The sequence below is a fragment of the Megalops cyprinoides genome, chromosome 22, assembly GCF_013368585.1.
Source record: "Megalops cyprinoides isolate fMegCyp1 chromosome 22, fMegCyp1.pri, whole genome shotgun sequence".
NCBI lineage: Eukaryota > Metazoa > Chordata > Actinopteri > Elopiformes > Megalopidae > Megalops > Megalops cyprinoides.
In genome coordinates, this window is record NC_050604.1 from 756,775 (window position 1) to 773,694 (window position 16,920).

The following is a 16,920-nucleotide window of genomic DNA, read 5'->3' on the forward strand; positions in this document are numbered from 1 at the left end:
AGAAAGTAAAAATGTAGCTACAACCTTGATTTATGCAACAGGCAGCCACATCAAAATCATGACTCACCTAGCATCTTTTGTTGCTATAGCAATAAACTTAATAGGGGAAAATAACAAAACATTTTTTAAAAATAGCAAAAAAAGGAAAAACCTCCAACAAAATATTAAAAGCAGAGACCCCGGACTACACACCCACCCCCCAAAGTCCACGAGTGGGTCTACACAAAGGATTGAGTGTGGAACGCACAGTGGGCCACCAAAGGACAGGTCCTATTGCTGGTCACTGTTCCAAGGACACACATCCATAGCCTCAATCCATCCAGGTACAGTCCCATCCTGAACAGGAGCACAGATCTGGGGGTGGATTGGGGACAATTGGGGAGAGACAAAGGTAGGGCACAGGGGAAGGGTTGGTAACCCACTCGCCATTTTCTTTTAATCATCATCCTCATCATCCTCATCATCTTCATCATCAGCCTCTCGCTTTCTCTTTTCGCCTTTCCCGCCCTCCTCCTCTTCTGGAAAACAAGAGTTACATGACACGAGTCACCGATCTGGAGTCGCACCACATAATGGGCCACTGAGTTTGGAGTTGGAGACACACGACACTTTGACTCTTTGGGTCATATGACTCCAGTTGAGTGGCTCAGAACTCAAATTTCATACTGGCCACATGCACACTTGCATGATGACTTTTGAATCCGTTCTAACTGCTACACATTCACTTTCATTCATGCAAACACACTGGTGATTATGGCAGCGGGGTGCTATGTGACACTACCGAAATGGTTCTCACTCCGGATAACAGGATGCAGTGTATGCTCAAACAGTGTGAGGTAGCCCAGCTGACCCCCATCAATGGAAACAATGCAAGAAAACTCATTCAGTGTTCTGGTGCTCTTGCGGTATACAAAGGCAATGAAACCTTGTGTCGTTGAAATCAGGCCAACAAAAAAAAATTTAAAACTTCTCAAAGAACAAGCATATGGTTTGGCAAAACCATCAGACAGATTGAGATTTTTCCTGATAATGACACTGTGTCAGAGCACAGACACTCGCTCTGGCTGTGCTCAGTGCAGCTATGTACTCAACATGCATCCCTGTACGGACAAGCAGCTGTGTCAAACGATGTGCAGAACATGCTTTTAATGGGTTTATATACATAAATCTTATTTTGACAGCTTGTGGTGCAGACAGAACAGTTTTCAACATGCTGTAGATAAACAAACAAATTATATTACACCCTGGGTCACATAGCAGTAGGGCTAGAATGGAGGAGAGAGCCCCTTGTGCTTGGCTCCAGTGATTTGTATATGATGGTATTCAGGTTTAGTTATGGAATTTCACACTGAAAACCCTTAGAAATAAGGAGTGCACCTTCATCTTCATCCTCATCATCCTCATCATCTTCATCATCAACCTCACCATCCTGGCCAAAGTCTTCCTCCTGGGGAGAAAACACATTTGTTTTGAATAGTTTGTGGTGCAGTTTTGAGATAACTCCTATTATAGTGGACCCGGCATACAAAAAAAAACAGGTGATCAACAAGGATAGTTATTTCCATGACAAAATCACCTGTAAATATCCCAAGCCTGGAGCCCTGTCTAACCAGATTCTGCCAACACCATCCTGCTTGCATGAACCCCTGCACCTTACTCTTATCAATGGGGCTACTTCACAATAAAGGGGGAGAGCTCCTACCTCATCCTCTCCACTGACATCTTCATCTTCTTCCTCCCCTTCTACTTCTTCCTCATCATCATCATCCTCCTCTTCATCAAAATCTTCTTCTCCATCCTCATCCTCCTCCTCTTCTCCTTCTGCTCCAAAAGGTTAAGATAGATAAGAGCACAAGCAGACATTAGTATTTACACAGAGGGAACCCTCCCTGCTACAACAAAACAACAGTGCCAAGGAACAGCCATTTCCAGACAAATATGGATAAAGAAGCTTCCAAGAGAAATAAAACCATCGCTGGAACTCTCACCTTCATCATCATCATCATCATCAACCCCATCTCCATCTGCTTCTCCGTCCGAGTCAGATGCCTCCCGATCCTCCATGTCATAGCCATCCAGGTAGGTGAGCTGTGGCAGAAGTTTGAACACGCTCTCTCGGTAGTCATTGAGGTTTGTAACTTCACAGTTGAAAAGGTCAAGACTTTTCAGGTTGTCAAGTTTTTTCTTGGGAATGCAAAAAAAGGAGTGTCAGTGCGACACACAGTCTACACATCCCATTCATTTGTAAAGTGATATTCATATGTGCAAAACAAGTGTGACTGCTGTTTGGCACAAATATTGGGTTTGTGTAAACTGTGACAATCCTGATGTCATGCTTATATCACAACAAATTCTACTTTGTCAACCAAAAATACCATTCAATAACCATATCAAGTCTCTCATTCAGAGTCATCTGCTTGGTGATCTGGAATTGGTCTTGGTGTCCTTCTCTTAAGTTTATAGAGCTTCCAACATCCATATGGTGATCAAGAATGGGCACAGTATTATAAATGTGGTTCAAATAAAGGCAATGTATTACTTTGGTACCTTCATTTGGCTGGAACGGCAATATTTGTTAATATTGTTGTGTTATTTCTTAAACACAATGTCTAGTTCCTGTAGTTAAAGGCTTGGTTGTCCGCATTACAGAAACAGGTAATCTTTCCCAAGTGGCCACAAATTAATTAAATTAAATTAAACCACTTTCTAAAACTAAAACACAGATCTAAAACTGTGTGGAGTCAGACTAGTTACCATGTAATTTTCTAAAGTATTCTGAAAACATCATTTTTACTTTGTCTGTTAATGTAACTACCTACATTCATTCACCATTCATACATCACAGTATGTGCAATTACATAATTCATTACCGGCAGCACATGCCCCATTTAATTACACTCTAGAAGACCTTTAAAATTTTTAAATGAACAGGGATGGGTTTTGAGGCTTATACATACAAAACGTTAAATTCTATGACAGCTCACGTAAGTGAATGAGTAATCTTGTTTTTCTTAGTTCTATCATGCTATTGGTGCTACCTCAAACCACAAGTATTCACTTAACAAAAAATAAGACATTCTTATGTTTTTAAGCTTAAGGGCATTCAATGTTATGCCAATGAGCCCTGTGGGCTTCCTGCCATCCCAAGCCAATATAATGTCACAACAACAATAGGGAAACCTCTCCAGTGAATATTAATTCAAAGCAGAACATTAAAGAGAGTGTTTTATGTATCATGGTGCTGGGAATGAGTACACCTACCAAAGGTTCCAGTGTACTGATGTCTTTCAGTTTGTTTCCACTCAGGTTTAGATGTGTAAGATTTGGAAGCTTTTCCGCTAAAACATCAAGGCCACCGGAAATTCTATTGTCACTGAGCTCCAACTGAAAGACAATTCAAAAATCAAATCAAAATTAAGTTAGTTACATACAGTTAAAGCATCCTCATATCATGACTGACCTGAGGCCATTTGTGACACCAAATTAGCCACTTTAGAAAGCTTTGTGTTTATGTAGGACAAGTTACTTTCAAAAATAAATGCATACAATTATTAAAGGACATATGACTCTTCAGTGTCGTGATGGATACTGATACCAAACCTCAGTCAAAGCTCAAACCTCAAAGCCTCAGTCAACTTGCGTGCTTCAGACACCCTACAGAAACTGAAAAATGAGGACGACAAGGACACAAGGATAGAAGGCACACATTCTACAGATGTGAACCAATGAGGGGCCACTACAGACCATAATTCTACACTGAATGAGGAATCAAACTAAGATGCAGATTGTGTACACAGTACAACCTGGTGAATGTAAACTTTTTGTAGCCTATAATTGCAAAGTTGACAACTCCACTCCAGTTCACTGCAATAACAAACTGAAGTTCTGCTGACATCTAGTTCTGTCATATAACCTGGATGTAAGGTGTGAGTATGTGGACACTGCAACAGCCAAAATGTCTGTACCACAAAGACAGTAAAAACAAACTACATGTATGAAGCAAGTATAATAGTAGAGACACTTGATGCTCTGTCCACCTAGTGTTTTCTTAAGGAAAAAATGCAAGGGATCTGTAAGTTAAGTGGTTGTCAGTGGAAGATGAGCCAATCCTGCAGTTGACAGTGGCTCTCCTATAGTGTACTGTGGGGCTTAGGACATGTAAACCAGATGCTGGCAACCAGTGAGCATATGGGAGAATTGTTTTCGTGTGGCTTCGGTGGATGCAGAAAGGTGTCGTGGTGAGGCAAGCTTTGTGCTCACTTTCAGGTTGAAAAACTTGAAAGCTTGAAATATAAATGCATAATGCACCAGTTAGCCCCACATATTCTTTAGGTGTCCATTTGTTTTATGATTCAGTAATGGCAGTTAGCTGTCTGTATGGGACATTCAAAGGTTCAGCTTAATAAATTAAGGGTACAGTATAATGTGCAATTACTCTCTAAACAAGTGACTGGAGACTCAGACATGCAGGACTTGACCGGCAGCTCTGGCATCAATTTTCCCTGGTTGCTCACATTCAAAACAGGCTTCAGATATGTCTTTTAATGTACAAATCTTTCAACCAAATTCTATATATTCAAGAAAATCCATATTGCACAACTTAAAAGATTTTTATAAGAATCAAATGGCACCACAAAGTAGCATTATAAATGTTACAAGTAGAAGTGTACAAGATGCACGCGCTCAGATGATTTAACATCTTACTTTTTTTAATTTGCCAAGTTTGGGAAGGTTGGAAACTGAGATTAAGCCAACATTTATCAAGCTGAGAAATTCAAGATTCACAAATTCTGCAGTGAGGCCTTCGATTTTCCCTTCATTGGACCTGCAGTTGTCAAGGACTAGCTCTCGTACCTGCAAAACAAAAACAATCAAGATACTCACTTTATCAAATTTTGATAAATTTACCCAATGGTGCATGAGCATGTGAATTTTTAATAATTCACGACTTGACCATATTTTATTCAACAGCACCTTAAAACGAACACAATAGGAAAACAAAAATATCTAATATTAAAGAAAGGCGAGAAGTTAAAAAAAATCCAGTGTGGGGTCTGAAATATTTCTGCAGGACAGTTTCAGTGATGCTGAACACCCAAAGCAAAGCACCCAAAAGCAAAGTTATTCAGAGATTAAAAAAAAAACGACGTGTTTCACGTCTCAGTTTACAGCTATGTTTCGGGAAGAAGAGCATAACGCAATTCAGCTACTTAACTAGCTATATGGATGACGTGTTCTACTCACACCGCTATACTGTATTGAAAATTTGTTGAGAATACAAAACTTCTTTATGAGGGACACAACAAATAAAATATTTTTCGAACAAGGAACATTTTTCAGCTGATCAGAAAAGTACAGTATGAAATTACTTGTTACTTCTCCGGTTGTTCATACCACGCAAGCTGTTATGTTTCTTTGTCCTTGACGCAACATACCTGTGTGAGCTATATTTCTCCACGTTTAGACACGTTGCACGTCAATCTTGTTAGCCAACTAATTCTGTTAGTTGCACTACGCCATTAAATGTATAGCCTATCGTATAGATAATTGCACAAATACAAAAATACTGGTCACTAAGTATACAGTAAAGTATACTACCAACCAAGGCGCTCAACAACTGAAAGTGAGCTAAAGTCTGGTAAAAGGTGACTAGTTATCTCAGCGAGCGAACATGATAGTGTAGTTGAACATGCTTGTCAGAAAATAACAGACGCAAGTTTCTCTTCAAAATGCAGCTTGCTTGCTAAGTATGTAACGAGACGAGTGTCAAATTAGCGCTTGGTATTTGGTCATATTCAATCTCGGACTCAACTGCACATTTTGTTGTTTATGCTAAACAGCTTAGTACAGGTAAGCGCAGCAATGCGTCTACCTGGGCCACTGTTTTAATGTTATGCACTGGTGTTAGTTAAAGCCTCTGCTGTTGATGTAGTCAAAAACAAATACACCGATTAGCTAGCTAGCTACCTACCGAGCTGAAGTGCCAAAGCACAAGCCATTGCCCTTTTAAGAGCTAACGCGAACTAAACAGCTAACGTCGGCGAGCCTGTTACAGAACCTGCGCGCCATTAGATACCACACAGCCACGGAAAGGAAAAGAGAGGCTTCATGAAAAACCTTTTTATTTCACAATTATCATTTACTTTGTTCAACTGGAGTGTAGAACGGTCGGTGAAAGAAACGACAAACGACTCAGTACTTAAAATCTGCGTTTCTGTCTGGCGAAGGAAATGTTGAAACGGAAATAAATGAGACAAAGATGGAGAGAGTTCCTTTCTCAACAGCTTCAGAGACTGCAGGGTGACAACATGGCGATTCCTAAATACAGTATGCCGACCTCAACTCAGGAATGACTAATTTTGTATTTATTTATACAGATGAAAATTCCACAAGAAATTAACAATAGAGCTAATAATTCTCTATATTTTATCTTGTAGCTTTTGCATGTCTATATTTTAACGTCTTTTCCTACCGACCTAAGTAACCAGCTAACGTTAGCTAGCTATCAACAATCGACTTATGCCATCAGAGCTCGCTCGCAGTGTGTGTAAATTATTAAATTATCTTCACGATTTGCGCATGGCTATCTATTTCAGTACATCTGGAAGCTTAAAGTCATACTATTTGGAAACACTTTGCTATGTGTAAAGTAATGTTGATGAGTTAGCGAGTTACATCAACGCACAGAAAGATGCCTAGATAATATGGCGGGAAGCAGAAGTATCTTGTTAGGTAGACTGTCTAGGTCTTGTCTCTGAGAATGGAACGCATTTCATGTGTCCATGGAGGATTTGTTTTCTGTTCACTTACGGTCCTCATCTTGATCAGCTAGCCAAGTGAACGCTTTGCTCCCAAGTTAACATTATGCGTTGACGATAAAAGCATGTGCCTAGGTTGTTAAAGTACATGAACGAACAATATAAACACAGACGAAGTCAAGTTAGAAATGAAAGAAGGTCGAACGATGGTTTGACTAGCTGTTCTTGGATGTATAAAACAAACTAGTAAACTACTTGTAACAAAAATGGAAACAAGCGGGAGCTAGTTAGCTAGCTACTCTAACCGTCTCGTCGATGTTTGAAAACCCCTCTAGAATCAGGATGTACCGAGAAATACCTAGTCGTCAAGCAATTTGCTAATGTTCCTACGGAGGTACTCAATTTTAAACACCCAGCTACTACACCAAATAGACAGAAGTTTACGTAAAATGTGCTTTGTAATAAAGCGCGCCCCATTTTCACTGTTACAAACATGGCTCCCAAGGTCTCAAAATGTAATCAACCTTTTGATGTCCCACACATCGTGGTAAACGCTAACGTTACCCTTCTACTCCAATGCACAAGTTATTTAGCTCACTAGTCAGCCAACTACCGTTACCTTTATAAAGTCAGGCGACCAGGCTGGCTAGCCTGTCAGCCAAACCGCGTATACAAAATCGAGTCGAGGGGAGGTTGTGAAACGGTTAAAAGGCTGCAGTGATAATGTTAGCTGGGCTAGCTAAAGAATAAGTACTTCGCTATCTGCTAAGCCATGTTGCCTTTCTCTACTCTCCCACTGTTAAGTAACACACCTAAGTAGTGAGTTTGGTAATATGCGTGGCTAAATGTGCAGCTACGTAGTATTTTGGCTTTGTAATACAAGCAAAATATCAAACCCATGTGGTCAACATTAGCTACACGGGTCACTAAGAGAGCAAAAAAGTAGCAAGGTAGCTAGGCTAACTAAGGTTTGGGTTAGGAAAAGGCACTTACATCAGAAGGTGTCCTGTTTCTAAGCTCCAAGTGGATCCTCTTTTTCATGTCCATCTTCCCCTTTAAAAGTTTTTTTTCCTCTGGGGTTTGTTGGAATTTTTGTTCAATCCAAAATACAAAGATGCCCTAATGGAGGGAGAAAATGGAACTGTAAAATGAACTGAACCAAACGCCAAGTTACTCAGAGAGAGGAGAAACCATGGAGGGAAACGGGACTGAAACAAATATATACTCAATACCGCCATCTCTGTTCAGAAACGCCCACTGCAGTTAAACAGGCAATGCAGTCACAAAACATGACGCTCACAGTATAGTTAATGCATGTTACACTATATTGTGTACTGTGGAACGGTAGTGTATCGTTTTCGTGTTTTCCCACACAAAATGCAGTAATAATGCATACGTTTTTTGTAATTGCAAATATGTATTAATTTATATTTTAATTGGAACGGTTAACAATAGTAATCAAATACGTCACTTTTAAATGTTTAATTTTCATTTTAGTTAACATTTATTAAATAAACGCTCTTTGTCTTACATCAAATGTGAATAATTTCTCGTTTTTATTCAAACTGGTGATTTAAGATATGAGATATATAAGCTATATCATACTCCAAAAAGACGTAATGTGGCGAGTTTAGCTTGGAAGTAGACTTTTCACGATATCACCTGTTCAAGGATGCAAGCACACAAGGCCTACCATAAACGAGTAACATGGATTGTAATTGTGTGATTTATCATCAGTACAATTAGTAGTGAAAGAGCCTTCTGTTCATTCGTAGCATTGATTTAAAATCAGGAAACTGCAGAGTGCAAAACTAACGAATGAATTTAATAGGTACAGTGTCAGTCCTAAATGTTGTGATCAAAACTGCTTTTACAACCATGCAGTTAATACATGCAGTGAAGATTTACAAACCAAAGCGTCCGTTCCCCTGGGGAAGGAACACCAGCAGGGCTGTGGATGCTCATCACTCCAACTAGACGCGGACGTACAGGTCCTTCTCAAAAAATTAGCATATTGTGATAAAGTTCACTATTTTCCATAATGTAATGATAAAAATTAAACTTTCATATATTTTAGATTCATTGCACACCAACTGAAATATTTCAGGTGTTTTATTGTTTTAATACTGATGATTTTGGCATACAGCTCATGAAAACCCAAAATCCCTATCTCAAAAAATTAGCATATGTCATCCGACCAATAAAAAAAAAAGTGTTTTTAATACAAAAAAAGTCAACCTTCAAATAATTATGTTCAGTTATGCACTCAATACTTGGTCGGGAATCCTTTTGCAGAAATGACTGCTTCAATGCGGCGTGGCATGGAGGCAATCAGCCGGTGGCACTGCTGAGGTGTTATGGAGGCCCAGGATGCTTCGATAGCGGCCTTAAGCTCATCCACAGTGTTGGGTCTGGTGTCTCTCAACTTCCTCTTCACAATATCCCACAGATTCTCGATGGGGTTCAGGTCAGGAGAGTTGGCAGGCCAGTTGAGCACAGTAATACCATGGTCAGTAAACCATTTACCAGTGGTTTTGGCACTGTGAGCAGGTGCCAGGTCGTGCTGAAAAATGAAATCTTCATCTCCATAAAGCTTTTCAGCAGATGGAAGCATGAAGTGCTCCAAAATCTCCTGATAACTAGCTGCATTGACCCTGCCCTTGATAAAACACAGTGGACCAACACCAGCAGCTGACATGGCACCCCAGAGCATCACTGACTGTGGGTACTTGACACTGGACTTCAGGCATTTTGGCATTTCCTTCTCACCAGTCTTCCTCCAGACTCTGGCACCTTGATTTCCGAATGACATGCAAAATTTGCTTTCATCCGAAAAAAGTACTTTGGACCACTGAGCAACAGTCCAGTGCTGCTTCTCTGTAGCCCAGGTCAGGCGCTTCTGCCGCTGTTTCTAGTTCAAAAGTGGCTTGACCTGGGGAATGCGGCACCTGTAGCCCATTTCCTGCACACGCCTGTGCACGGTGGCTCTGGATGTTTCTACTCCAGACTCAGTCCACTGCTTCCACAGCTCCCCCAAGGTCTGGAATCGGCCCTTCTCCACAATCTTCCTCAGGGTCCGGTCACCTCTTCTGGTTGTGCAGCGTTTTCTGCCACACTTTTTCCTTCCCACAGACGTCCCACTGAGGTGCCTTGATACAGCACTCTGGGAACAGCCTATTCGATCAGAGATTTCTTTCTGTGTCTTACCCTCTTGCTTGAGGGTGTCAATGATGGCCTTCTGGACAGCAGTCAGGTCGGCAGTCTTACCCATGATTGCAGTTTTGAGTAATGAATCAGGCTGGGAGTCTTTAAAAGCCTCAGGAATCTTTTGCAGGTGTTTAGAGTTAATTCGTTGATTGAGATGATTAGGTTAATAGCGTGTTTAGAGTACCTTTTCATGATATGCTAATTTTCTGAGATAGGAATTTTGGGTTTTCATGAGCTGTATGCCAAAATCATCAGTATTAAAACAATAAAACACCTGAAATATTTCAGTTGGTGTGCAATGAATCTAAAATATATGAAAGTTTAATTTTTATCATTACATTATGGAAAATAGTGAACTTTATCACAATATGCTAATTTTTTGAGAAGGACCTGTACTTTCACTGGCTACTAGCATTTTCCTTACCTTCTTAAACGGTGTTTGCTTAGAATGTGGGTACTTTATAAGATTTTTTTTCTTCACCTAATAGATTTAAGCGCATTATAAACAACCATAGCTGCAGGAAAAAAGGTTACTAGCTGGTGAGCTAACAGTCTTTTAAAATACTACATGCAGAACTGCATGCTTTCCAGAAAGATTGAAGGATTTAGGAGATTAGACAATCCCAGTATACGAAAGTGGACGCAAACTAATATTGTCAAAATTACAGGTATAGCTAGCGACCTTTGGTGAACATTTGTGATATATTTTTATATGTTGCAGTTTATTTAAATTAATTTGCAAACTTACTTTTAAATTACGCGTCTTTATGGGTGGCTTAAGCGTTAGATGTACCGAACCTTTACGTTAACATGTGAAGAAGGTGTTTTTAATTAAACTGGGCGCATAGGTTTTTGACAATCGGCATTGTTAATCCCCTAACGGATCATCTGCATCGGAATAATCGGGAGTTGACTGTACACAGATCTTGGTCTCAGGACACACAGGCTCTTACCCAGTGACTCCAAGGGGTGACATTAATGTTCCAAAAATGTGACCCTGGATAAGAACTAAGTGTACCAATAAAGATATGAACTTTTCACGTTTTGTTTGTAAAGACGCACTACAGCTGCTAGCATGGACGTGTGGAGAACGCACTACAGATGATCCGAAGGCAATAAAGCAAATATTTCATGATGTTTTGCATCCTGTTTGGCGACTTTTTTGAGTTGTTTTCATATGAAACTCAAAGCATTTTTTCATGCCGCATATTTGGTGAACACAAATCACAGTTGTAAACGGTTCAAGACATCCTTCTTTCCTGGTGCCAGTTTTAGGCTACTTTACTTGACATCGTGGTACTGCGTCACTTTTAGAGATTTCATATACAGCGGTAACCAAAGCGAAAAATATAGGCTACTTCTGTTCGAATGAATTAACAAGGTGTGAAACTGTCTTTAGACAGTATTTATTTTCATACGGTGCAGTAACAGCCCAGGTGAGAAGAATTAAGCATTATTAGTTTGTGCTGCGTAAGATTTTAACGTATTGAAAAATCGGAATTATACCAATATGTCCACGCACCAGAGGCAAACGACACGTTTGGTGTAATTCTGACATTGTGGATGCGATGAATGGTGTCACTCTTCATAAATGTTTTAGCAGCCATGCTGTAAAAAATGAATGAGACATGTTTAGTATAATAATGTCGCTGGGGTGATATAACACATAAAATATGTTAATATACTATATGGAGATGTCGGCATCGGTGAGCTGGTGCTCTCAATTGCTGTGAACAATTGACTTGTTTTGGTCATGTGGTAATTCTCTGCAGTGTATATTTTTTTCCAGGTAACTCTTGACTAATGGGCGCCCCACGGCTTGTCAATTGATAAGAACATAGTCGCATTTTCAGTACGTTTCGGGACGGACATCTTCCCACGCAGTTATGACAAGAGTGTGCGACAACACTCCAGGGCAGTAGGACACAGTTTTAAAAAATTAGTGTGGTCTGTTTGTTTTTGTATTTTTGAATTGCAGACAAATTCATGTATGAAGCTGCTAGCAGCAATGAGCCTGGGGAAAGGATTAGGTGGCAGTGTCCAAATTGAACGTTTGGAGTTAAAATGTTTCGGAGATCACATGATTTCATCATATGATAAATAATAACAAAATGTTTTCGGATGACACATCCTTTGAGCTAGTATAAATCATTCACGTTTCATTAAACGAAATCATGGTTTAATATTTCCATATTAAAATAAATTCTTTAAACTGATTAGCCCACAGTGCATTTGGAAATAGGTACTTGTAGTACTGTATATACTACAAGTTTAAAGCGAATCAGTTTAAAGCAAACGTGCTGTGTACATTCACATTTACATTAATTTATTTAGCAGACGCTTTTATCCAAAGCGACGCAAAAAAAGTACATACAGTAAGTATAGCGACAGTACGGGGACAGGATGTGTACAGTTCCATAATGAGACAGTAGTTCTCAGCTGAGAGCAAAGTCTGTCTGAGGACGCAATTTATAGCCAATTTATACAACTACAGGGTATTGGGCAACTAACAAGATCCAGGTCGGGGGCGAAAGGGGGGGGGGGTGGCGATTGTGTGATAGGTCAGTCCAGGTAGAGTCTGAAGAGATGTGGATTGGACTGAGCTGTCTGTAGCAGAACAGGGAGTTCGTTCCACCACTGAGGAGCAATGGAGGAGAAACGTCGTTGCCTTGCAGAGGGAGAACCTCCCGCTCTGTCTGTGCTAGAACCAAAACGTCCAGTTGCTGCTGAGTGTAGGGGCTGGGCAGGTGTGTAGGACTGGATGAGGTAGGGGCTGTCCTGTTGACTGCAGATAAAGCGAGGGTCAGCGTTTTCAATCTGATCGTGGCTGCGACAGGAAGCCAGTGGAGAGATATGTGCATATGTATCAAATATGATGTTAAGCAGACCTAAAGTTCATAGCTTATGAAAAGAGAATGTATACAATGAATAAAATAATCTGTCCCAGAATTTAATGAAAACGTGCTGTTTTGGCAAACACGCATTTATTAGCCAAAATGGTGGAAATTACAACATGGCAGAACCAGCTAATGTAAATTGTGCAATTGTAAGAGTAGCCACATGACAACCTTTGGCTTCCTTATTGGACTTTGAGGATGAAAAATGTGAGACTTCATTAGATCTTTCAACCTCACATCAAGTTTTTGATAAAGCATCTGCATTTTGTTGCCATTTCAAAAAACAGACAAACGTGTACAACTACAATGTTGTGGCTTGTACCTGCAGTGCATGTGTAACGGGTGATATCTTGCGTTGTGTTTGATTCGACATAACTTGGGTCAGCGAGCGAGCGAGTTTCGAACCGAGGTTCTTACTGCTCACAACTAACCCCTTAAAGCCAGCGTCGTTGCCAGTTGAGCTAAAGGTAAATTGGCCTTAGCCTGTCGGCAACAACGCTACTTACCCAGGTCTCGGGGGAGTGACGTAGCCGCTGCAACCGCTCGGCTACCTGCTACCTGCTACCCGCTACCTAAGGCATTACGCAGGACTCACACGAGCTAATCATTTCAGCTCTGCTACACATGGTCCAGTAATTTCCACTAATAAATTTTTCAGTCAGCCACAGTTCTGTTTGGATAACCTTTTTGCATAAATTTTTGTAACACTGGTGTTTCCCGAAGAGTTTAAAATCAGGTCCCCAGTGGACTTTGAGATTACAAATGTTTTAACAGAACAGAGCTGATTCAAACTGTGGGTTTAGTATAGTGAATGCTTAAGCAAAGTGCTGTTGTGTGATTTTCCTCTATTCTGCTTCCCAGCATTTAGCATTTGGGTATATCGGGTTGCTTTATTGCTCTTTTTTATTGTTTTATGTCTGATTCTTTTATAGGTTAAATTTATTTATAAAAACCAGCCTTCAACACCCTTCAAGTTAAGACCAGTAATGAGGTTTCTTCTAAGATAACCGACTAGCTAATAAGTACAGCAATAAATAAAACTGCTGGTTAGCATCTTCAGCCTATATCAGTGGTGTATTAAACTATAGATGTGGAATTTCATCTAAATACTTTGCTTACATAATATGACAAATTGATAACATTTCATTTGTTATGGTACATTTTTAGAACTGATTTGTCACAAAGAAGTGCTGAAAACAATGTGCATTTTCCAGGGGGAATCAGAAAATGCATTGCTAACAGGGGAAAAAATGGAAAAATATTCCATGACCCTGAAAGAATGCAGTCAAGAAACTCCTGGAAACAGAAGAAAAAAACCTCAGGGGGGCTGTGAGGCAGCTCTCCATCCAAAGGTGGCCAAGGCAGGGTGACATGGGCCTTCCATTGCAGTGAAGGTCCAGGTGTCTTGTTGATTGAGATAGAGTGCTGATCAGCAGGGAGAGGGGGTTGCAAGATCACTGGTGTCTTGGATGGTATGAGGGTGTGTGTGAGAGGGTAGTGGCTAATATAGGAAGGATAGGAAATATGGTTGCAGGACGTAATGGGATGGTGTGACATTATGTAGATAAACTATGCTTTTAGGCTGCAGGATGTAATGAGGCAGTGTAACACTATGTAGAGCTATGCCTCGGGTGCAGAATGTAATGGGACAGTGTGATACTTTATAGATAAACTATGACAGCATACAAAAGAAACTGAGCTGTAAAGTTAGGGCCCACAGCCATGAAGCCATGATCTGAGACCTTTTCTACCCATTCAAAGCTGGGCCCAAATAAAAGCAAAGGACAAACACACTAAAAATGACAGTTCCTTGCACCATATATTTTATACAGCCAAAAGTCACTGTCTTGCTCCTCGCCCAGTTTGTCTATAAGACAAACTATAAAGATATGGATTTAATCTTGGTTGGGGAATTTGAATTATGTATGCAAATATGATCTTATAGTAGCATTTCATGATATCAAATTAATATATATTTCTATTCTGCTTGTTGAGGTGGTTTAAAATTCTGTAACCAGGGTTACTGTGGAGGTGGATTTATGATATAAGTGTGAAAGAATGACATGCTTTAGCATGCCTGAGTGAGCTGCATTCTTTCAAACAGCAACAACACTACTGACATACAGAAAAAGAAATATTGTGCAGGTGTATGTAATAAGTCCATCCTGGATGACAAAAAATGTTAATTTCTCCCAATGAACTGGCAGCCCATCAAGGTTCCAAGAATCAATTTGATGTAACAAAGTCCTAAAAAATCCTGGGCTAGTAGATTTACCATTCTTTCTCAATAAAATACAGATCCCAAGGGGCTTAGTTAGCAAAGGTTTTTATTCCACTCCAGGCTTCAATGCAAGTCTGCAACCCAGGACATTGAGACTGGGCTGTATAATTAGTTAACAATATGTGGTAGTGTGGTTTTTGTTGAGCCCACCACTTGTCAGAACCCACCAGTGACATGTGAGGCATCTGTGAGTTGCTCATATGACAGTATATGCCTATCTTCTGCCTGCTGTTCACCCTCCTGAGGAGCAATGTGGGATTGCAGTGTGAAAAATAGCTGTTGGCTGCATGCAAGTGCATTGTAGATTTGTATTCGCCTTGCCTCAATGCTCCTGTGTGAGTGCAGAGTATGTTTCCATAGTGTGAGTAATGTAAAAAAAAACTGGGGATTACAAAGCAAGGATGAAAAAGGGGAAAGAAATAAAAAAAAAAAGAAATCATACCTAAATACTAGTTTAGGTAAATCTGTCAAACAGCAGTGAACAAAATGTAAAATAGATAAGAGATAGATAGAAAATAGCAATAAGAATAGCCACAACTCAGTTTAGTTGGTTGGTGAATTTTGGAAAAAAAAAAAAAAAAACATTTAATGTTTTTGGCGGAGAGCATCTATGGCTGGCTGCTCACGGATGTGATCTCTATGAGGCATCGATCAGGATGCAGGCTCTTTTCTGTCCCCTTTAATAAACTTCTCCACAAACTTGTGAATTATGTGTTTATATGTGTGTGTATGTGAGTGTGAGTATGTGTGCGAGTGTGAGAGTGTGTGGTTCTGTGAGCAAACAAATGATACACCGCATTAGAAATACCGTACAGATTCAAGTAGCTAACAATAAAACAGAGCTAACACGAATGACTGCGTTACAACTGTATCCATATAAACTAGCTAAACTTCTAACATCGTCATATTAAGTCAAGTAACATTATAGTCAAAGTATAATTTGACAACCGGCTAATTATCGTTACAAGATGAAATTATGCAAGTCGGCTAATCAATGGATACGAAAATATTAACTATCAAAACAATTTGCAATACTGAAGAAACAAAATATAGTCTTTAACCATATTAAGTTACTTACTTCAGTGGACGCACACTTAAGTGTCAAAGTAAGCGAACTGGGCTTAAACATTTAGCGAGTGCGAACGGTTAACCACCAGCTGCCTACTAACTACAAATCGCGAGCTAGCAGTGCTGCATTAATATGGGTGTCACCAAGGGCGTGTCTACGGGTGGGCTGGCATTGCGCACCCAAAAGGGTCGTTTGCCCACCCTACGAAAAATCGGTTAAATTAAAGGTTTAGCTTAATTTATATAGTCTATAGTTTATCTTCGCTTTTACATTTCTCTAATTATTTGTTATTTCAAATGTGTGACATAATGGAAGAGGAGTGGTCGAGAACTTTCATCAGCATAACAGAGCGCTTTCATTCAAACGAGAAAAGGCTACCGGCCGGTTCTTGGGCGAGTCACCAACGTTTTGCATACTTTTGCACGAAAAAAAAAAAACGTTTGAATTGTTCATAAAACTTTTGTTTTGTTATCCATTTTTCCCCTCACTCGTAGTGTTGACTACTGTTTAGTGGCATTTCTTAGGTTATAGCCTATCGAAGTTCGAGTAGAGTACCGAGGTGACTACGTCACACTGGTGTCGGAAGTAAAATTCCCCATTCATTTTATCATACTTTTTTTAAAACGCACTTTTAAAGTACTTCTAGTGATTTATGGCTTACCATAGATTTCCGGATTATATATTGTGATCCCAACTTGCGAGTTATAT

General features: G+C 39.9%; 2 protein-coding genes across 2 annotated transcripts in view; one reads left to right on the forward strand and one right to left on the reverse strand.

Moving 5' to 3' along the window:
- On the reverse strand, positions 1-8,124 carry anp32b (acidic (leucine-rich) nuclear phosphoprotein 32 family, member B). The gene is made up of 7 exons (XM_036517167.1): positions 7,752-8,124; positions 4,705-4,854; positions 3,262-3,384; positions 1,989-2,184; positions 1,703-1,821; positions 1,378-1,447; positions 1-518 (listed from the first exon to the last, which is right to left on the reverse strand). Exons 1-7 carry the CDS (start codon positions 7,803-7,805, stop codon positions 436-438), a joined length of 795 nt encoding a protein of 264 aa, XP_036373060.1. The 5' UTR covers positions 7,806-8,124; the 3' UTR covers positions 1-435.
- The window catches only part of trmo (tRNA methyltransferase O), a 24,707-nt gene continuing 13,846 nt past the window's right edge, over positions 6,060-16,920 (forward strand). Inside the window, exon 1 of the mRNA XM_036517160.1 lies at positions 6,060-6,327. Within this exon, the coding sequence (XP_036373053.1) occupies positions 6,249-6,327 (79 nt within the window). The 5' untranslated portion in view covers positions 6,060-6,248. The remainder of the gene's footprint in view (positions 6,328-16,920) is intronic.